We start from the raw sequence: 24,509 nt of genomic DNA, 5'->3' as shown, positions 1-24,509 counted from the left end.
AAAAAAAAAAAAAAAAAAAAAAAAAAAAAAAAAAAAAAAAAAAAAAAAAAAAAAAAAGGAAAACTGTTTACACTGAGAAAAAACGTATGTTCAAAATTATCAGAATATGATAAATTTACCTTATTTCCGGCTCTATGGGAACAGCAAAAACTCGATAGTTTTTATCGAAGCACTTTGGTAATGATTTTGGTAAAATTAACAATAAAATAGCGTTTTATAATATGCGTTAAAATTTGGTAAATGAGGTCAAATTTGGCAATTCGCCATGGTACTTTAGAGCATACGTATGTTTCACTAAACGTGTGGTTAATAAGAATTACAATTTTGAAAACTAGAATTTCCGATAGACCGTTACAATTTATGAATAGAAAAATTACAAAATCAATGGTTAAATACCGTATATTTTGGTTTTATGATCAGAATTATGTTTTTTTTTACCAGTAATATCCTTACCATATAGTGCGGTAATTTTACCAGAATTATTTTCGCCATGGACCTAATTTGAGATTGAATCTTTGATCTTTGAAATGGTACTACTTAATCTATAAATGGTACTTAAGCATCTTCTATACAGGGTTATTCATAATTCCCTTCGTTTACTACAACCTTATCTTTACTACAACTGGCTTCAGTGGTACATGCTACTTCCATCTACCGGCAGCTGCTTAAATTAAAACTTGAATACTTACGGAATAATTTCATATGTTCTTTTTTGCCATATTCGTCTTCGTTTTTTTACTATAACGCTTCGAAACCCCGGAGGGAATTATGAATAACCTGTATATAATTTCATTAAAGGTAGGAAAATCAATTTATTCACAATTATATCGATACAATATATATTTCTGTAGGTGACAAACGATCCAATCAAAATATTCTTCTCAGTGTTATGCACGGATTAATGCTAAGAGAGCACAACCGATTGGCAGATCTACTTTCTAAACTGAATCCAGGATGGAACGACGAGATACTCTTCCACGAAGCCAGACGCTTACTTTGCGCTGAAATTCAACATATTACATACAGTGAATTCCTACCTCTACTTTTAGGTAATAATGAAGAGTATTTTTTCTTATAAAAGGTAAACCTATTACTTCCCCTTTACTAAGTGTTCATTAAGTGACCGACTACTTGAAAAGATAATTAAAGAAAAATGAAATGGAAATGATCAGTTACGTTATGGTTAGGTAAATAGAAATTTATCCTAAACAAGTTTGAAAATTAGTTACAAATTTTTCAAAAAAGTGGCGCTTACTTGATAAACTATAAAGCATTATTTTACTGCTTGCCAGATCTTTCAAACTGAAATGTTTGCACAAGTGTTATTTAATTTTATTCTCTGATTAGACCATGATATTGCTGCAGGAGATATTTCTTTTGAAAACATTGTTTTGTAGTTTCTTATTCATCAGCGTAATCCATCATAAATAAATTTTGTAACTAATTTTGAGACGTGTTAAGAGTAAAATATCTGGTTACCAAACCAAAATACAGCAAAGCGTATATTTCCATTTTCGTTCGTTTTTTTTTTCATTTCAATTCAACATGGTTAGTTATTTTTGAGACATATGGTGTCAACAGATACTTTTGACCATAAAACTGGCAATTTTAATTTCGAAAAATCGTAGTAGTTTCTATTTATCGTAGTAGTTTTTATTTAGGTCGTAGTAGTTTTTATTTATCACCTCTCCAAGTGGTCAGTTAGTACAGAAAATTTATAGCAATGTTAGAATTTTAAGCTGTGTACAAAATTTTAAAATAAAAATTTTGAACCTATACATTTGGAATATATTGTGAATATATTTCTGAAAAAAAAGTCTGATCGTCACTGAAGCAATTAGAAAACTATAAAAAGCTTAATTTTTTAAAATTTTGTCTGTATAAATTCAGATTTTACTTTAAGGGATAACATATAACAAATGATGGTTTTGCTTAAAAAACTTTTCAAAAATATTGAGGACAAAAAATTTTCGTATAAAAGATTTAGTGTGCACTAGTGGGTTAAAAATAACCGTTTTTTTAAAAAAAGTTTTTTTTTTTCATATATTTTTTTCATGTTGGCTTAATGTTTGTATGTAGCAACGAAATTGGAGCTTAAAAATACCACTTATTTGGCTCAAAATAGACGGAAATGGGCAAATGGTCAAAAACTATTATTTTGTATTGGTGCTTGTAAAGGTTGAATTTTATGAGGAAAAAAAATGCTGATGAGAACTTTTTTGAAAGATTTTAACATATTTACTTTTATTTACAGTAAAATAATTACTAACCTGTTGTTAGAAATTTATTTAATACCCGAAAATAAATTTTTTTAAATGCTGGAAGTAAAGCAATAGAATTTATTTTCATGATTCAAAAATATTCGAGTTTAATTATTTTAAATCTTAAAGTGCATGTAACACATATTATGCGAACTTTCAATTATTCGCATTAAGTAGTTCAAAATTTTAACCAATTGCATTAAAGTAGCAAGACACTTGGTATCTAATGAGAACTAGAAGTATCAATTACATTTAGGAAGTTGACATCATTTTAAAGAAAATAATAGATAAGTAAATAGATTCGGTTTTTAAATATTTGTTTTCAAGCATTTGTAACAGTGTCTTTACTATTTTGACGCCTTAATAAGTTATGAAAGATAATACTGTTCAAAAGATAATTTTGATAATAAGTATGCAATGAAAGCATAGTTTCATTTCTAGACAATAGATGGCGCAACATCAATTGCTAATAATATTTCGAAAATTGATGGTGTTTTTCTGTGCTGGAAGTTTCTTTTGCATTAAGTTGATGATCTAATTATGTATGATAATGAGGCTAAAAAAAACCCATAAAACCTTCCAAAACTTACTTCATCATGAGATATTTAAAATGCATAGCCTTAATAAATGAATTTATTTGGATATGAATGAGGGATAAATTTCAAAAAAATATCCTCAATGGAATGTATTTTCTAAAAAAAAAGTTCTTTGAAATGGAAATTAAAATAAGATTTAATGCGATTCTAAGTGATTCATTGTTTTCTAGAAAGTATCGATTTCGTACTTTTCTTTATGAAAAAAAATTCATTAATAAAAAGCTTTATTTTCCTCTGTAGTAATGGTTTCAATCATATGCATGCATTTCATTGATTTTTTTAATTTTTTTTCTATTTTTATTATTATTAAGGTAACTGACTGGTCAAAATTTTGAACAAAAGCTTACAAATCGAGTTTATAAACTTTAAATCCCTAAACTCTTAGCTTTCTAAAAGTACTTTATTTTTCTTTGCACTCTAATTATTTCCGAAGTTATAGCAGTTTTTGTACAAGGTAATAACGTTGGATAGACAGTGATTTTTAGTCTTCAAATGCGTTTATCACAAAATCAATTTTTTTTTCACATTTTACACCACTTTAAACACGATATATCATGTTGTTTTTGCAATAATTATCTACAATTTTTCATGAGTATTTATGGTTATAGAACGCATGTTTTGAATTACAGACTAAGAGAAAAAAGTAAAATTTTTTTAAATGCACGTTTTTTCGCTAAGTCGAGTGTGGAAATATTAAAAAACTAGATTTTTTCAAAATTTTGATTCCTAACTCAGTAGTATATATACTTGTTTTTACAAAAAAGTTCATAACCTTCTAAATAAAATTCTCATAGGATTTTTTATTTTGGACTATAGACTTTTTTACAGAGTATGTAAAAAAATGTCTTATTTTTACCTAAAAATGATCATTTAAAAAAACAATAAATGAAGAATGATTTTTTGCTAGCTTTGTAAGTTTATACACACATTTTTTAAATTTTTTATCTATAGTTAAGAAAAAATTGTCGAAACTAGTCGGATACGTTAATTTAATCTACTAGCCCTTTTAGATTAAATTAACCGATTGTTCTAAAACTACATCCTAAGTTCATCCACAGTTGTTATTCGGTAACAGTCATAGTTTGAAGTATTCTTTTTTTTTACTTTTAAAATATAGTATTAATATCAGCTTGCAAAAAAGCATTTGTTTAATATAATGTAAGAAAACCATATTAAGCAATTTCACTTGTTTATTTAAGTTATATTCAGCTTGTAGCTAGTAATTAAAAATTTTGTTGTTAAATTTAAACTGTGAAATATGCATAATTTCAGTTTTTAATTATTTTTTGACTCTTTCTTAGCTTTCTAAAATTTTAGGAATTTTTTAGTTTTTTTTAAAATGAAGCAAAAAGTTTTTAGACAGGATTTGTTTTAATAATTTTCGGGCAATTTCATATGTTTTAATATTAATGCAAAAATATTTTTGAAAAATTTAGAGCAAACGGGAGAAATATGAACAGCGAATATAGTGTTGTTTGAAAATCGTGGATTGATGCACTTGTCATTTTTGTTAAACCGAGAAACAACCTATGATAATTGTAATTTATTATACTGACAAGAATTTGAGAGGATTTAAAAAAATTATTGATTGTACAATAGAATAAATAGAATACGAGATACAATGCTGATCACATTTCCACTGTTATGACGTTGGTCACGAAGGTGCGCAATTTTAGATGATCCCAAAGGCCCCATTGCCCCCCCCCCAACAAGTTGTTATGAGAATGCCTCATTTTATAGAATACCAGAAATATATTTTAAGGCATTTGCGAAAAATTTAAAATATTGAATTTGGATCTATGCTTTAGTTTTAGTTATGCATTTGAAATATATAAGATTTTAAGTAATCACTGTCCTTAACAGATATTTTTAGATTTCCTGTCAAAATAGAAAATACTAAGGGGCAAAATTATTGTTTTAAGTTAAAAAAACATAAATACTAACAAATCTGTATAAATAAGATTAAAACTTCCAAAACTTATTTGATTGCTGTTTGAAACTGGAGCTGATTTAGATAGCAACTTTTTACCACTCTCGACTTTTTCGAAAGATTCTAAAAATATATATTAAAGACAGTCATTATAGAACACCCCGAAAAAGACTTATCTGAAAGATCCCGCTTTTATACCACAACTATTAAAATTCGTTCGAATTTTAAAAAAAAATGTTGCATAAAACGTTTCATTAAATTTGATTTCTGAAAGTATTTACTTTCAAACTTTTTGTCTACATTTATATATTTTTTTATTTTATACTCATAGCTTAAAATATACTCTAATGAAACCATAACTAGTGATTATAATTCTTAACACGTTATATTGCAAGTCTCTGATTTTCAGAAAATGTGTAATCATTTAAACAGATTTAAATACTTTTTAGGAACAAATTGTTTTTGAGCTTAAGGTAATTTATTTTCTAACAAACTGATGATTTTAAATGAATAATGATCGGAGAAATGAAATACGTTTTTCGAACAAAATATTGAATATTATAAAGGTTTAATTTGTTGATTTTGCGATCGCTGGAATTTAATGAGAAAAATATGGAAATAGGTACAAGGTGGAGCTCGAGTATTTTTGTTTGTTAAAATATCTTATAAAAGAAAAGAATTTACTTCTGATGGAGATTGAATTTGAAAAAGATTGTTAGAATATTTCGAAATGATATAGATTCGTTTTGAAAGCCGAGTAAGCACTTAGTTCCCAGAGTTTGAATTTCTTCAATATACTCTCTTATGTATAAAAATATTTTTTTTTTGAAGAAATTTTAATTTTGAAATAAAAAAAAAAGAAACTAGTCTAATATAGTTAAATGTTAATGAACAGCGCCCCAAAGTTCGCGCAAGATTACAATTTTGCACCATTTTGTACGAATTTTGTTACAAAAAAACAAAAAAAAAACAGTTACTGCTGGTTAAACAGGGTTAAGCTGCTTATAAATAAAAAAAGAAGCCCGACAAAAAAATTTTTTTTTTTTTCATTGCTGTGCATCCTGACGATTACTAAAAAGGATGCACTATGCGAAAGAGTATCGTTTTTTCATTCTTGAGCTACGCTGTTAGGTCAGGGTTACTTAAATGGAACCCAAAACAAAAGAAAAGAGTAACGTTTTTCCATTGATGTGCTTTTTTGGTAAGTCAGGGTTACTAAAAAAGGGAGCTCTACACGAAAGAATAACGTTTTTGATTGTTGAACTTAGTTGTGTCATTTTCTGGTCGTGTAAGTTTTGTATGTAGTGCTTGGAAGTCCAACCAAATTATGTAATTATGTAATTTGGTTTCAATATTTACTTTGGCTTGTTTTGAGGCCCAAGGTTTATGACAGAAAGCTTATGATTTCTCACACTTTGAAGGTTAACACGTTGAATGCCACGCTAATTTTACATGGCTTGCCTATCTGGTCAAAATGATTTTCTCAGTATGTATTGCATTAATTTCTTCAAACCATTTAAATAGCAATGATAATAATATTAAAAAATTAAAAGCATTAAAAATTTACTTGAATTATGTGCTTCCAATAATCTTGGCTTCGCCGATCACCGGTGACTCCCGTAGCGCTACGAACAAACTCAGTGCTGGTCACCGGTGACCCCCATGGCATTCAACGTGTTAAAATTAGATGCCGCATCAATGAAATTCAAACACATTTATGCAAAATGGTCAATGAAAGAGAGTGTGTATATATGTTGTTTCATATACAATCCTATGCTGTACACCTTAAGAATCAATTGAAAAGTCTTAATTTTTAATAAAAATTTTCTGCTTACTATGAATACTAGATGAATTTTGCGACACCCTGTATTTCTTTCAAGCCCTATTTAGTTGTTTCTATTTAAGTCACTCGCTATACAATTTTATTATAATAAAATGTTTAAGAAAAGGCCATTGAAATTAAAACACAGTTTATTGCGAGAAAATATGATACAACGAAACTTTCAAATTAATCTGATTTTAAAGCTGTAGCAATTATGAAAGATTGGTACACCATACTCTGAATTGTTTTTCAATGCATCATCGAAGTTCTGAAAATAATCAATGTATCGATTCTTTAAAGAATGCTTTGTTTCAGGCAATAGAGTAATGTCAGCCTACGAACTGACTCCAAAATTAACTGGTTATAGTTTTGATTATGATCAGGATTTAAATGCTGGTATTACCAATTCATTTGCTTCAGCAGCGAACAGATTTGGGCACACATTAGTACAAGTAAGTAAAAAAATTTTTAATTTATATAATGCATAACTGTAAAATGCTAATTGATTGCTTCAATAACTTCACTATTATTTACACATATAAATTAACTATATAAACTTTGTCCTATAAGTATAGGGCAAAATTAGGAAATTTTACTTCTGACCGTGGCCATATTCTCAAAAATTGAAAGTTTTAAACGAGAAAAAAAATTGTTAATATTACTAAAGATAAACACCATCAGTTGAATTACTCGTTCACCTTACATCAGGTCGCTACGTAGAGAACAGCCGTAAGTTACACAAAGATCTGCTTTTACATGGACTACTCAGACGACCGGCCTGTGTAGGGGTTAGGGAACTGCCCTTGCATCAGAAAGGTTCTGGGTTTGAATCCCGCGCAAGGCATGGATGTTCTTTCCTTCTCTGTACTATCTGTCCTTACAGTGGGAGAAACGTTGGCTCACCTTATATGGTACCCTTGAAAGAGTGGCCAACAAATCTGCCCTTCAGGTGCCTGTATGACCTAGGTCATTATCCAGTTGGTCATTGGAAAAAAAACATGGACTACTCAAAACAAAAGTACTGCAAAACCTTAAAAACTAGACTTTCTGTGACCATTGCTGAATATACAGAATCATATGCTTTTGTACTAATAACAGTAAACGATTCAGTAATGTGGATTCTGAATATAATGCAAAGATTAAAGAAATTTTTCATACGAAACTTCGTGCTTACTTTACTTTTTTTTAAATCCTAGAAATGCATTTGCATAGTATATAAAGCATTATTTCTCTAAATTTTCAAAAGCAGTTTTAAAAATCTATTATGCGATGAACAAAAACGAATGACAAATTTGAAATTACCATATCAACAACATTTCTCAAAATATGATAAACATTACATTGTTAAAAATTTCTTGGAAAAAATAGTTAAATAACAATTCATTTAACTGTTATTTTACCATATTCAAACAAAATATTCAAATAACTATAAATAAGATGGTATTCAAACTGCTGACTGTGAGAAAACCGTTCAGTAACTGCTTTACCAAATAGGGTTAAATAACCGGAATTTCATGGCACTAACTAGGCCGATCTAATGAAAACACTTAAGTTCCTTGCTGTTGGGTACATATTATAGCCAAGAGGGCTAATGTGTCAATTTTATGACCGACAAAACCGATGTTCGAGTCCCAGCGTTGGTATCACTATCTTTGCTCCATTCCCTTCATATGAAGAGTCTTCAGTGCCTTGCACTCTTATAAATTGCGACCCTAAACTATTAGAACTTCATGCTTTAATTCACGTATAGATGGCAGCATCATAAAGCTGCTTATCATATAAAAGTCTAGAATTTTCATGCTAGTTTTAAATGGTTAAAAAACCGTATAATTTTGTATTCATGGTTTCTTAACCATACCAGTTCTAAACGGTTTCAAAACCGTAAAAGTAAAAAAAATGTTTTTTGCTGTAAACTTTACTGTTTTACTTTAGCATCCAAATAAGAGTCTCGGTGCTGCCATCTAGTGAGGCAGAAACTAGACGTCCAAATTAACATGGCCAACGGTATCTCACCCATTGTGGTGGTCCTGAAAGAGTGAATACCACTTCTGGAGAACGCACTAGGTCTGCTCTTGTGTGCGCACTTGTGTAGCTCATTGGAAATAAAAAACTTTACTGCTTTATGGATGGACAGACTGCTTCCGTTTACTTTACCGTAATTTTTTAAAAATTCTAACAGTGTGCCAGGTTCATTTCAAAAACAAAAAAAGAGTTTAAGAAGCTAGCGTGAAGTAAAGTAATTTTCAGGGTATTATAAAATATTCTTATGAATTTCATATTTATTAAAATAATAATAATAGTAAAATGTGCACATTATGTGCATTTTCGACAAAAAAAGAAACCTTCGGGTGGTGACTAGGAGAGGATTTTTTAATCATCCTGTGACAGATGGGGCCTGTTAATTTTGAACTGAACATATTTATCAATAAATAGTTTTTTAGTATAATATAAACAGTTATGAAGAGACTATTATTCTTGATTCTTATGATTTTCAAAAGATGCTTCTTAATTTATTTGTGGCAGAGTTCAGTGGAAATGTATACTGCTCAGGCAGCGAGGTATAATAGCAGTCTCAGTCACAGTTACGACCCGTCTATTCTTTATGAAAAAGGCAGTTTTGATGCTCTTGTTCGAGGGATGATCTTGCAGCCAGCTCAATCCTTTGATCATCACGTAGTTCAAGAGGCGAGTACTCATTTTTCATTAATAAATGACACTAATCGATTAGTATTTATAGCCTATGTGTAGTTCAAACAGTTAAACGCATGGTTTGTTTTCATTTCAAATGAAACATCATCAATAAATGATTCAGTTAATTATTATAGGCATATTTCACAGTTGAAGAATGTTAATTAAGAATGTTAGTAACTTGTAACGTATATAATCCATTTGTTTGAATACTTAGATTGATAGAGTTTGTGTCTAATGTTAATGTGTTGGTTCTGAAATTATTTTGAAATTATATTTCTCATAAAAAATATCTTAAATAAAAATAAAGATTATTCAAAAATTTATAATCAATATGATATTTTACTTCTATATTTGATATTTTATTTTTAAAATAAGAAGTCAATTATTTTTTTATTAAATATTTAAATACTTTTTGTCTAAAGAAAATGAAAGTCAGTGTAAATAGCTTCAAGTTTGCACTTTTTCATTTTCCCTACTTATTTTGCTTTAAAAATTTGTTATTAAATAAAAATTTTATTGATTTTGAGGAATTGAATTTCAACATGTTTTTATCTTTTGTTCACTCATGGTTCTGCAATAATTCGGCTTCTACGATATTGCGCGATATTTAAATATGTCGAAAAGCCTAGAGGGGAGGCAAAAAAAAAAGATCACGAAGCTTGATTCTCCAAAAAATAGAACAGAATAGAAAGTAAAATAAATTAAAATAAAAAAATACAAAAATGCACCATCCATATAGGAAAAACATTTTTCTTTAGCATTAATAACAGAAAGAATAATGGAAAATAATTTTGGGTTAAATGGATATAGAAATTTTAGTTTCAATTTATAGTTCAATACAATAATAATAATTTAAAATATTTAAAATTAGCAGTTCAAAGTCTTTAGAAAAGTTCTGTTTGATATAAAAAAATTGTGTCACACTTTATGCCATTTCTTTATGAGGTTTTGAAATAATAATAATAATAGTGATAATAATAATTTATAATATTTGAAATCAGCACTTTAGAATCTATAGAAAAAGTTACGTTTTATATCAGAAATTTGTGTTACACATTTTGCCCAATCAATAATAATAATAATAAACCATACTACAATCGGTATTTGATTAGTTGTCTTCTGTAGCAGAAATTGAAATTGTGTTACACATTTTACATGGCTAGAAATTTGTGTTACACTTTATGCCATTTCTTCGTGAGGTCTTATAATAATAATAATAATGATAAACCATTCTAAAATCGGTGTTTGATTAGTTGTCTTCTGTAGCAGAAATTGAAATTGTGTTACACATTTTACATGGCTAGAAATTTGAGTTACACTTTATGCCATTTCTTCGCGAGGTCTTATAATAATAATAATAATAATAATGATAAACCATTCTAAAATCGGTGTTTGATTAGTTGTCTTCTGTAGCAGAAATTGAAATTGTGTTACACATTTTACATGGCTAGAAATTTGAGTTACACTTTATGCCATTTCTTCGCGAGGTCTTATAATAATAATAATAATAATAATGATAAACCATTCTAAAATCGGTGTTTGATTAGTTGTCTTCTGTAGCAGAAATTGAAATTGTGTTACACATTTTACATGGCTAGAAATTTGAGTTACACTTTATGCCATTTCTTCGCGAGGTCTTATAATAATAATAATAATAATAATGATAAACCATTCTAAAATCGGTGTTTGATTAGTTGTCTTCTGTAGCAGAAATTGAAATTGTGTTACACATTTTACATGGCTAGAAATTTGAGTTACACTTTATGCCATTTCTTCGCGAGGTCTTATAATAATAATAATAATAATAATGATAAACCATTCTAAAATCGGTGTTTGATTAGTTGTCTTCTGTAGCAGAAATTGAAATTGTGTTACACATTTTACATGGCTAGAAATTTGAGTTACACTTTATGCCATTTCTTCGCGAGGTCTTATAATAATAATAATAATAATAATGATAAACCATTCTAAAATCGGTGTTTGATTAGTTGTCTTCTGTAGCAGAAATTGANCTAATTTTTTTTTATAAAATATTTAAATACTTTTTGTCTAAAGAAAATGAAAGGCAGTGTAAATAGTTTTAAATACATATGCTTACTGGGCATCGAAACATAAGCACGAGCTAAGAGGTTTTAAAATTTGAATCGCTTTTGTACTTATAAGCTTCAAGTTCGCACTTTTTCACTTTTTCTGCTTATTTTGCTTTAAAAATTTGTCATTAAATAAAATTTCTATTGATTTTGAGGAACTGAATTTAAACATGTTTTTATCTTTTGTTCACTCATGGTTCTGCAATAATTCGGCTTCTGGGATATTGCGCGTTAAATGTGCCGAATAGACTAGAGGGGCCGCAAAAAAATGTTACTACGCTTTATTCTCCAAAAAATAGAATAGAATAAAAAATGAAATAAAATAAAAAAAATAGTGAACCATCCATAAAGGAAAATTTTTTTCTTTAGCATTAATAACAGAAAGAATAATGGAAAATAATTTTGAGTTGAATTGATATAGAAATTTTAGTTTCAATTTATAGTTCAATATAATAATAATAATTTAAAATATTTAAAATTAGCAGTTCAAAGTTTATAGAAAAAGTTCTGTTTGATATGAAAAATTTGTGTCACACTTTATGCCATTTCTTTGCGAGGTTTTAAAATAATAATAATAATAATAATTTATAACATTTGAAATCAGCACTGTAGAATCTATAGAAAAAGTTACGTTTTATATCAGAAATTTGTGTTACACTTAATGCCTAATAATAATAATAATAATAAACCATACTACAATCGGTATTTGATTAGTTGTCTTCTGTAGCAGAAATTGAAACTGTGTTACACATTTTACATAGCTAGAAATTTGTGTTACTTTTTATGCCATTTTTCTGTAAGGTATTGTAATAATAATAATAATAATAATAATAATAATAATAATAATAATAATAAACCATACTACAATCAGCGTTTGATCAGTTGTCTTCTATAGAAGATATTAAAATTGATCTTAAAAATAACATAAATTGAAAATTAGTTAAAGTTTCCCAAATGTGGACACAGGAATTTTCAAATCTAAAAACGTGTATAATGTGCACCTATTTTTATACATGAACAAATAAATGATAGGCTTTTATAATATATGAATTCATTTTTTTACTATTACCTATTAAAAAATGGAATGTAATTTACAGTTTTTCAAAAATCAAGAATCGGTTAACAAAAGCTAATATTTAATGTCTTATGAGCAATTCTGTATATTTTTAAAAATAAAATCGTTTTTTATAAATTCGAGATGCTATAATACTTTTTCTGTTGCTCTTGCATTTTAATAGTCAATGACTAGATTAATACAATGAATTCAAAATAGTGTTTACAAATTATTAAGCTTGGAAAATCATTTGTAAATTTAGACAATATTGTTAAATCTATAACTAACATTAAATTGCTGTTCATAGCTGAGTGGAAGATTGTTCAGTATGGGTGGTCATGGATTAGACCTGATTGCTTTGAATATTCAAAGGGGTCGTGATCACGGATTATCGGGCTACAATGAGTGGCGTGAATACTGTGGTTTGCCTCGTCTTCGCAATTTCGAAGATCTACTCACCGTCATGAATCCAACAGCGGCTAGAAATTTCAGCAGGCTATACAGGTAAGCTTTAACTATATATGTGCCTATAATAATGTAACTCTCATTATTTCAAGAAAAAAAGAAGAAAATTTGTTATTACAGCTAGATTTTAGTTTTCATTCAAAAGTAAATTATTGTTTTAATTATCTATAAGAAATTATTCATATCTTCTATCCTTTTATTTTACAAGCAAAGTTTTAATGATAGCGTTTATAATAATAGAGTTTATAATAAGTTAAGTTTATAATAGCGCAATTCTCATAAATTTAAGAAAAAATGAACAAACAAAATTTGTTATTAGAGCGAGATTTTAGTTTTCATGTAAAAATAAATTATTGTTTTAATTATTTATAAAAAAATTATTCATATCTTCTATCCTTTTATTTTACAAGCAAAGTTTCAATGATGGCGTTTATAATAATAGAGTTTATGATTAGTTAAGTTTATAATAGCGCAATTCTCATTAATTTAAGAAAAAATAAACAAACAAAATTTGTTATTATCGCGAGATTTTAGTTTTCATGTAAAAGTAAATTATTGTTTTAGTTATCTATAAAAAAATTATTCATATCTTCTATCCTTTTATTTTACAAGCAAAGTTTCAATGATAGCGTTTATAATAATAGAGTTTATAATTAGTTAAGTTTATAATAGCGCAATTCTTATTAATTTAAGAAAAAATGAACAAACAAAATTTGTTATTAGAGCTGGGTTTTAGTTTTCATACAAAAATGAATTATTGTTTTAATTATCTATTAAAAATTATTCATACCTTCTATCATTTTATCTTACAAGCAAAGTTTTATTCAAATTAGAAATTCATTTAAGTTCATAATTTAATCGGAGATTATGACATTGTTCAGGTTTATAATTTTTAACAACTTTCATACAAGCATTTAAATTCCTAATTCTAACTAAATTTGCAATTTTATAATTAATTTATAATTTAATTTATAATTTAAGTTCCAAAAAAAGGAATAATTTCATTCGCATTTAATTTCAGAAAATTGCATAATTTTATTCAAGTTTATAATCATTTCATTAAAATTTCAATATTTTCATAATTCAATATTAAATTCATTGCTTTAATTTAAACTCATAATTTCATTTAAACTTATAGTTTTATAATCTATAAAAGTTTAATTTGAATTCATGATAGAAAGATTTCCTTCAAATTGAGAATTTGAAAGTTTTATTCAAATTTAGTTTCCTACAAATTTAGGGTTATTTAAATAAAATTTTTGAAAAAATTATAACAATTTCAACTCAAATCATAATTTTATCAAATTTGGAATAATTTTATTAAGTTTAAAACAAATTTATAATTTCATTCACCTTTAAAATTTTATTCAAATTTTCTGAATTTCCTAAACTCTAATTTCTTTTCTTGATTTCCATTTTGTTTATTATTTCGTATAAAATCATAATCACATAGCTCAAATCAAATTTATAATTTAATTTTATCAAATTCATATTTTCTTTATTTCATACACATTTATATTACTTGACCTTATTATTCATATTCATGATTTTTTTGATAAATAATTTTTTTTCTATTCGTAATATCTTAATTTGTTATTTCTTAGTTTTTAATAATAGTTTACATTTTCTATATTAGTTTTATATTATTGTAGTTTTCATTCATATTCGTGATTTTGTTTGATTTAAAATTTCTTTTCGGTTCCTAATATTTTTATTAGTTATTGTTTTAAATTTCACAATAGTTTATATTTCCTAAATTAGTTTTATATTACTGTAGTTTTCAATCATATTCATGATTTGTTTCGGTAAAAAAAATTCTTTTCTGTTCATAATATCTTAATTTGTTATTGCTCTATATTTCACAATAGTTTACATTTTCTATGTTTAATATTACTGAAATTAAAGTACTAATGTAAGATAACCCTGAAGAAAATTGCATTTATAATCTATGAAAAAACAGTAACGTAAAAATATTATAATATCTGTAAAAAAACTTATGGTAATATTTCCTTTAAAATATTTTCAAAATAATGTTGTTGGAAAGCGATTTTTTTGCAGTTTACGCTATATAAAAAGGTTTTAACAAAAAACTTACAAAGCATTTAACATAACCTTTTAAAATATAAATTTTGAAATTTTTTTTCAAAATAAAGTATTACCTTAATCCACATAAATATAATAACAATAGACAAGTGGCCTTTGGCAACCAGCTTGGTCACCTTTCAAAATTATCTCGCATAACAAAAAAATTTTTAAAATAACTTATCCGAATGCACAGTTCAACTGCATTACTCCAATTCTTCAATCACTTCTCTAATCCTAAGATCTTGAATAGTTTTTAATAATAAGTAAAGCATTTCTTTTACTGTCAAGCTGTTGCCAAGCTTTTGTACTTTGATTTAGATTTTAAACATTTTAAAGAGATATCCACGCTATTGTTCAATTTCTTTATCCATTGATCCCGCAGTGGACTGATCGTTAAAACACGGTTTCTAGCAGATCACCGAAGTCAAGCATCACTGGCTGCTGGCTGTCAGTGTGCAGGTGGGTGACCACTTGGATCAGCCTGCGTAGGGACCGAGGGTGTGCTGTATCGGTTCTTGTTAAACTGTTCTTCCGTAAAGTGCTTGACTTCGCGTGCAGGGCTATTAAAGTGGGGGTGCCATCCCCTCTGTAGAGGATCAAAATTGTGATGGCATGTTTTCGGCTCATCCTCTGGGACATTTCCCAGACCGTCGCCAATAGCCCATTGTGCAGCTCTAGTGCGACGTAAGCGAACTACTTTATCCATTGAATTTTAGTAATAAAGCTAAGTCTTTCAAACACCTATTAAATTACTGAAATCACAGCAAATATGAGTTAGGAACATTTTCGTATGGTATGCAACTGAAGTATTGAAATTATTTCCATCTCCGACGTGTGATAAAATAGAAATCTCAACCCATTAGAAAACCCATTACTTGCAACTTCCTCCCGCACCTCTCGAATTAAAAATTGAGTATCGTTTAATATTTTTAAATTTTATTTTATATCCGTCGTTGAGCAACCTACCCAATTCCTTAAGTTTGCGACTACTAATGTTCAACTCCGTAGCCTTGTAATTTTGAACTCAATCCAGAAGACAAGGTAACTCCTAAATCAAGTATGGGAAGAAATTCGAGGAGGAATTTTTGATGGAACTAACACGCATTTGCGTTACATGGAGAGGAAAACTGCGAAAAGCTCCCACGGAAAGACTGATAGCAAGGGGTCCATTAATCATCTACTTCTGAGGATATTTTAAGTCAACACTGTAATCGGTGTGAGTCGGGTGCGGAATTCGTATAGACCAGTCATCGCTGGGATTCGAAAGTGGTTCATTTCATTGGAAGGCGAACGCTCTATCCCGAGCTATATATTATACCAAGGCTACGTATAATATATAGCTCGAAAAAGGCAAGCTCCGTCATTAATAATTCGTATGGCAGTATGCGGCATCAAAACAACGTTTAAGTTTATAATTTGTGCAGCCATTTTAGAAGGGATCAAAAATAAATCTAAATAATTACTTCGCAACTTAGTTTTTTTTTTTATAAAAATACAAAATTAATGTAAATAAATTCTTAATGCGAAACTTATTTTTTTAACACTACTTAATTTATTACATAAGACAATCTAATAGAAAGAATTATCACTATAAGAAGAAAAATACGAAGTTAAGAAGCTAAAGTTTTAAAAGTTGAAAAAGAAAAGAAAAGTAGTTAAGAAGTTTAAGTTTTGAAGTTAAGAAAAACACGTACTACTAGTTGCACATCAACTTTTATTATAACTTTTGCTGATGCACTTTTTAGGAATGTAGATGATGTCGACTTGTATCCAGCTGGAAGTGCAGAAACTCCTTTGCCAGATTCTATACTGGGTCCAACATTTGCTTGCATTATTGCCGAACAATTTCGACGTCTCAAGTTAGGGGACAGATTTTGGTATGAAAATGGTGGTAAAGAATCATCATTTAACGAAGGTAATATGTAAAATTTTTCAGATACTTTATAATTTCTTACTCATGGAATAATTTGTTAACATATTACCAATTAAGTAGGCTTTTAAATTTTTTTAAACATTTCATATATGTTATATGAATATATATGTATAGAAAATAAAATAAAATATTGAGAAAATATGGAAAATAATAAAGATTAATGACAAGAGAAGAAGAAAAATTATTAAAATGATAAAACTTTTAAAAATATTTAATTTTTTTTTTATTTATTTAAAAAAACTTATTAAAAATCCGGAAAGAAAAAATGAAGAAAAGATATAATTTCTTCATGAGCTCACACGATTATATCCGTAAAAAGCAGCACTTTCTATTATGGTATCTGTATAGCCAAAGCAAAATATATCAATATAATAGTGTGAGGAGCACACAAAAAAATATTTATTTATCTTTATTGTTTTTATTTTGCTTTCCGAATTTTAATTTTTTTTCATTTTTAATTATTTTAGATAATAAATTTTTCTTAATATTTTTAAAAATGATTTCATTTTAATAATTTCTCTTCTTCTCCTGCCATTAATCTTTATTATTTTCTATATTTTCGCAATATTTTATCTTATTTTCTATATACTTGCAGCTTATGCGTAGTTAATAAAACTTATTAATAATAATTTGTTGTAATAATACCAATTAAGTAGACTTTAAAATTTTCCATTAATCTTTATTATTTTCCATATTTTCGCAATATTTTATATTATTTTCTATATACCTGCAGCTTAGGCGTAGTTAATAAAACTTATTAATAATAATTTGTTAACATATTACCAACTAAGTAGACTTTAAAATTTCTTTAAACATTTTGTATATGAATATATATATATATATATCTTAATAATAAGAAAANCACAAAGGAATTTCCTATGTCTGATAAAAATGATAAATGAGGTTTATCTATTGTCAATACATTGGTCATTCTCATTTACTCCTGAAAAAATAGCCAAAAAACACAATTTTTGTAACTGGGCGGGGCTACCCGACACATTTTGAAAAGAGCTGAAAAACATGTTTTTTTAAATTTCTATTTTTTTAAGTTTAACTATTCTTTTTTTGGTTTATTCTTTTTGCATTATTTAATTAGATGATAAAACAATAGAAACATACAAATATGTTGATTACACAGGCCTGCGATGAAAAAAATACAAGGGGTCTGATAGTTGAACTTAATGTAATGTATTTTTTGGTGCTGAAATGGAAAATAGTAATGAAAAATGTCCATCACGTCAGGTTTTTTATAAAAATTCAATATTACTGGAATTTTTATGAACATTTACCATAAAAAATTTTTCGTTTTTGAATTTCTTCCCTTCTTGACTGACCAGGATTCTACTTTGGTCAAATCTTCAAAAGTACCCCTCTATCACTACTTCCTGTCACCATCCCATTTCTGTAACAATGTCTCTCTTCCAATAGCGTCGCGAGAATCCTTATCTAGGCTCGCTGACCTCTCAAAAACACTAGCAAGTGTAATAGGGAGTCATTTTAAAGTTTGCTTTTTTCTGTGCGTTTCCTGAAACATGGCTTTGAGTTCAAGACATGGTAAAAATTTCCCAGATGACTTTTGTTATACATACGGCGAATATAGAGTTGCTAAAAATCGCATGAGGAGCATTACAGGCTATGTAAGACACCTTTATCTAGCATATTTTGGCATGAAACTCGGAGATCAGGACAAATCTTGGGCACCTCATAAAGTTTATGTGCAGCGTCTTATGATCTACTCTTATGGCATCAAGGAAAGAAGACTGCTTTACGATTTGGAATTCTTATGACGTGGAGGGAGCCCAAAACCACTTTGATGATTGTTATTTCTGTTCCTGCCATGTTCGAGGGTATAACCGAAAGAATCAAAGATTAATATCTTATCCTGATAGCATTCCATCGGCCATACGCCCCGTTCCTCACGGACCTGATGTGCCTGTGCCTTTGCCTCTAACTGAATTACCAATCATCTCTTCAGAGTCTTCAGACTCGGAACATCCAGAAGTTCAAGGCTCCGATATTGAATATAAACCATCTCTAGCCGGTTTACCTCAGCCCTCCTCTCAGGTTGAGCTTAAGTCTTGGCCTTTCGAAAGAGGCAGCTGAATTGTTGGGCTCCAGACTGAAAAAAAAAACTTATTGGCCAAAGGACCATCTTTTTATTGGTACAAGAATGGTGAAAAGAAATTTATTAAGTACTTTGATGAAGAGGAGAACTTGGTCTATTGTTCTGATGTTCCTGGATTGATGAGCAAATTTAATGTCATCTACAATAAAGATGAGTGGAGGCTGTTTATAGATTCATCTAAAAGAAGCCTCAAAGCTGTTCTTCTTCATCATAGGAGCCAGTATGCATCAGTACCAGTTGGACACTCAGTATATTTAAAGGAATGCTACGAAAACCTGACTCTCGTCCTGAACAAAATAAAATATATCGTCCACAGTTGGACCATTTGCGGTGACTTGAAAGTCATCTCACTGCTTCTTGGTCAACAAGGGGGATTTATAAAGTACCCATGTTTCATTTATGAGTGGGACAGCCGTGACAAGACTTAAACATTTGTCAAAAAAGAATGGCCGAAAAGACAAAATCATGACCCAGGCACCAAGAACGTTATTCGAAACAGCCTAGTTGATCCGAAAAAAAGTATTGTTACCTTCGCTACACATAAAATTAGGTGTAATGAAGCAGTTTGTCAAGGCTGTTCCAAAAGATGGCAATTGTTTCAAAAACCTGTGCAAAAAGTTTCCAGTTTTATACCAAGCTAAGTTGAAAGAAGGAATATTTGTTGATCCAGATATCCGCAAACTCATGAAGGATAAAGAATTTCAGATTAACATGACAGAAACGGAAAAAGAAGCTTGGGTTGCTTTCAAAGATGTCGTCAGTAAATTTCTGGGTAATTACAAGGATCCTGATTATAAGGAAATCGTAATGAAAATGCTGGACAAATTTAAAACGTTGGGTTGCTCCATGAGTGTAAAAATGCATTTCCTTCACTCACATGTGGACTTTTTCCCTCGAAATTTAGGAGTAGTCAGCGAAGAACAAGGGGAAAGGTTCCATCAAGATATCAGAGATATGGAGCGTAAATATCAAGGAAGATGGGACAAGAACATGCTCGCTGACTACTGTTGGATGATAGCTCGGAATAAACATGAGATTAAGCATAAAAGAAGATAATCAAAAATAAATTTCAGGGGAAAACGAGTACATACTGAAATAGAAACTTTTCTCTTCTGTTTTTTACTTGCTTTTATTTTTGTTTCAAACTTTCATATACACATACGCAATATTTGTTATTCTTGAATAATCGTCTATTTTACGTAAGTTATCTCAATAAAAACAAATTAAAATGGCATGTTGGTGATTTTCTTCTAGAAACCGATGTAAAAAGTTTGAACACAAGGAACTTATTGTTTGTCTCTCGACCAGAAGTAACTTCTGCTGTCTGGTAACAGTATTTTCCATTCATTTTAACATATAAAAAGTTAGCTGATAGCTCAAAAATAATTTTTCCTTCACAAGATTAAATTTTACATAGATCAAAATGAATGAAGAGAACAGTTACCGGACAGTACATGCAAAATTGTTTGAGAGAATTCCTTTCCAATTAGGATTTTAGTAAAAACATAGATATCGATTTTTTAAAAAATCCTGATGTGATTGGGAAAAATAAAGGTCATTTTCGAAATCAGCACATCAAATAACTTATAAATCAACAATAACTTCTCTTGTATTTTTCAAAAAGTTCAATTTCGCAGGCTTGTGTTATTACTCAGTATTATACAGAAATATAAGCAATACTCCTTAAGTGAGCGGGGCTACCCGACTCTCCCCTATACAANTTAATTAGATGATAAAACAATAGAAACATACAAATATGTTGATTATTACTCAGTATTATACAGAAATATAAGCAATACTCCTTAAGTGAGCGGGGCTACCCGACTCTCCCCTATACATATAAGGAGGATTAAAAGAAAAGAGAAATTTATAAGTTTTATTAACTACGCATAAGTTGCAAGTATATAGAAAATAAGATAAAATATTGCGAAAATATGGAAAATAATAAAGATTAATGGCAGGAGAAGAAGAAAAATTATTAAAATGAAATCATTTTTAAAAATATTTAAATTTTTTTTATTTATTTAAAAAAACTTATTAAAAATCAGGAAAGGAAAAATGAGGAAAAGATATAATTTCTTCATCAGCTCACACGATTATATCCGTAAAAAGCAGTATTTTCTATTATGGTATCGGTATAGCCAAAGCGAAATATTTCAATATAATAGTGTGAGGAGCACACAAAAAATATTTATTTATCTTTATTATTTTTATTTTGTTTTCCGAATTTTAAGTTTTTTTTTTCATTTTTAATTATCTTAAATAATAAATTTTTTTTAATATTTTAAAAAAATGATTTTATTTTAATAATTTTTCTTCTTCTCTTGTCATTAATAATTATTATTTTCCATGTTTTCTCAATATTTTAACTTTTATATATATATATATATATTGTATATTTTATATATTTTAGTGAGTTTATTAAATAGTAATAATTGATTTGTAGTAATTTTAAAATGTCTTAAATATTAGCAGTACGAAAATTATACCACTATAAGTTTTAACTTTCTTTTTAAGCATTAAATTTACATTTAAAGCTTAAAAAACAAAATTATCTTAATTTTTTATTTCAAAATGTGAACAATATTTAAGTTTCAATGGTTTAAAACTTCATTATTAAATTTGTTTAAAAATCATGTTTTATTTTTCCTAAAATATTATTCTTAACTGTTGAAAACATCAATTAAAAACATGTAAAAAACATCAAAACACATTAAAAGCATGAATTAATCAGGTGTTTTATCCAGATGGTGAACATGAACATTGTAATGTTGTAACATTTTAACATTGTAATTGTAAACATTTCAAATCAACTGCTAAGCGGATATTAATTATTGTGGAAATAGGTAGCCAAAATCTTTGTACTAACGTTAATAACAGACAACTAAATGAATTACCAGTTGCCAACTAAAAATGCATTAAAAATGCATAATTAATGTCTTTGAGTATACTTAATGTTTTAGATTACTATGAATTTTTGATATGCCTTTTAAACTTTTTAAACATATCAGCCAAAAATGTTCTTTTTCCTAATGTGAAAAACGCTTCGTAACAAAATTTAGGATTTTGAAAAATGTTTCTTAAATTAGTGATTAACTAAAATTGCAAACTTAATCAATTACAGAAGCTATCAAGTTATTATATAAAATTGCAGTTTTAATTTATAGTAATGTTTTTGGATAAAAATGGAAAAAGAATGAAGCTTTATTTCGGTTGCTATCATAAAAATATCGTATAAAAGTATCATAAAACATATAAAAGTATTGTAAGTATCAATATCTAACACATCAATAAAATTACGTTATGCTGACTCCCAAATTATTTAGGAAAACAAAATCGTTTTATTGATTTAGAAGATAGTATAAAGATTAAAAAAAAAGTAAAAGTTCTATTATATATTCTTTTATTAAAGTTACAGTATTTTTTAAATGTTTATAAAATATAAGAATTTTACAGTACAATGATATTTTCCTAACAAATATTTGCATTAAAATTTTAATTAAATTTAGAACTTATGTCAAATTTATGACAACACAAAGTTGAGTTAAACTTTTTTTTTTTATTATGACTTTGGAATTTTAGCACATCAACCTAGAACTTAATAGAACTTAATTTAACAAATCCAGCTACCTTTGTTTTAAATTTAATTAGATTATAAAATTGTTAAGTAGAAATGAATATAAAATCTAACCAACTTGGAAGAGATGAAATTTAAGAAAATGCATAATTTTGATTTGTTAGTTCTTAAATTTTAAATACTTTTTCAATGTAAATCATTATTTAATTTTGAATACAAAATATACTAAACTTATGATTTTATAATATGTAATAGCAAATTTAAAATTTGAAAAGACAGTTTTAAGAATGAACAAGAATGAAGTTGTTTTTCTTTACATTAACATTTATAAACTTTTTGAGAATTTTTAGGCAGCACTGTTAGAAATTTCTCGAAAAAAAGCTGCTAAATAAAAATTTTATTGTTATTTTATGATATTCAAGCAAAATAGTTAAATAACTATAAATAAGATGGTATTCAAACTGTTGACTGTCAGAAAAACTACTTATTACCTGCTTTTACATAAAACGGCTAAACAACCAGAAATTTAATGCTCCAACTAGGACCACCTAATGAAACCACTGAGTTCCTTGTAGCTAGGTATATATTATAGCCAAGAGGGCTAATCTGTCAATTTCATGATTGACAGAATGAGGGTTCGAATCCCAGCGTTGACACCGCAATATTTTCTCCATACCCTTCAGAACATTAAGAGTTTTCAATGTCTTTCACTTCTAATTTGTGATCCTGGATTATTGGAATGCGATACTCTCATTCATACATAGATGGCAGCACCATAAAACTGCTTAGTACGAAAAAGTTTAGTATTTCGCATCTCGAACGACAAATGAAACAACTACATAAACTAATTAAACCACAATCCACGGTTCATTGGATAAACTCTCAACCATAATCTAACTTCAATGCCCATTAAATTAACGAAAAACCTAGCTTCCATGTCCAGTAGAATTTCTCTTTTATAATTTTGAAACCATGCTAGTTGTAAACGGTTTCAAAACCGTAAAAGTAACAAATATTTTTTACCGTAAACTTTACTGTTAGCTGGATGGACAGATTGCTACCGGTTATTTTACCGTAGTTTTTGGAATAAAAATTCTAACACTGAATCGGAGGGTAATAATGGGTTGAATTGAAATTACTCATCCCTGATAAATTAATTTTGAATAATAAAATTAATTTTATAGTTTAACAGACATAGTTAAAAAAAGTAGTAAATAGATTACACAAAAAGGTCCCAATTTCTCAGATAATTTCATTATAGACGGAATAATTTCATTTCCGCAATTATCTAAAAGCATTTAATAATCTTTTAACTACACAAACAGAATTTAAAAGCGAATTCTACTTGACACTCTCAATTAAGGATTTAATGGTTTCAGTTAAGCCGTCAAGACGGTTTGTTTTGAAGAGCGAAAGAAAACATAAGCAAATATTTAAATTTCAATTGGTTTCCCGATTCTAATTAACCTTACTTGTTCCAAACAAATGTACGACAATACGGTTTGGAATTCTTTAGCGCACTTCATTCCTCCGTTTCTTAATTAGTTTTAACGGGTTCCGCAGTACTTTTGTCTATTGCTTTAGTCTCTTTGTGTGTGCGTTCTGGAAATTTCGAGAAACTTTTGATCTCCCATCATGATTTAATAGAGAACTAATAGTAATGATGAGAAAGATAAATAGCTATTTAAATTGAAGTAGAAGTTAATTACTTAAATTTATTTTTGTGACTTTTGAAATTTCAGATAAATGGTAGATATGGCAAATGGATAAATGATACATTCTGGCCAATGGTTGAAGTTAGTTGTATACTCGCAACTGTTACATTTTTTTTCACATTACTTCGGTGTGCCACAATACTTTTGTCTATACTTCTATTAATT

At 28.1% G+C, this 24,509-nt stretch overlaps 1 protein-coding gene across 6 annotated transcripts in view; it reads left to right on the top strand.

Moving 5' to 3' along the window:
- LOC107446020 (salivary peroxidase/catechol oxidase-like) overlaps positions 1-24,509 on the top strand; it is an 87,083-nt gene that overhangs the window by 38,948 nt on the left and 23,626 nt on the right. For all 6 annotated transcript variants that reach the window (XM_071179574.1, XM_071179572.1, XM_071179569.1 and 3 more), the window contains 4 exons: positions 6,925-7,061; positions 9,133-9,294; positions 12,752-12,948; positions 16,740-16,909. In XM_071179574.1, coding sequence (XP_071035675.1) covers positions 6,925-7,061; positions 9,133-9,294; positions 12,752-12,948; positions 16,740-16,909 — 666 coding nt within the window. The remainder of the gene's footprint in view (positions 1-6,924; positions 7,062-9,132; positions 9,295-12,751; positions 12,949-16,739; positions 16,910-24,509) is intronic.

The sequence above is a fragment of the Parasteatoda tepidariorum genome, chromosome 4, assembly GCF_043381705.1.
Source record: "Parasteatoda tepidariorum isolate YZ-2023 chromosome 4, CAS_Ptep_4.0, whole genome shotgun sequence".
Classification (NCBI taxonomy): Eukaryota; Metazoa; Arthropoda; class Arachnida; order Araneae; family Theridiidae; genus Parasteatoda; species Parasteatoda tepidariorum.
The sequence above is the reverse complement of the archived record's forward strand: the minus strand, read 5'-3'. Positions and strand labels throughout refer to the sequence as shown.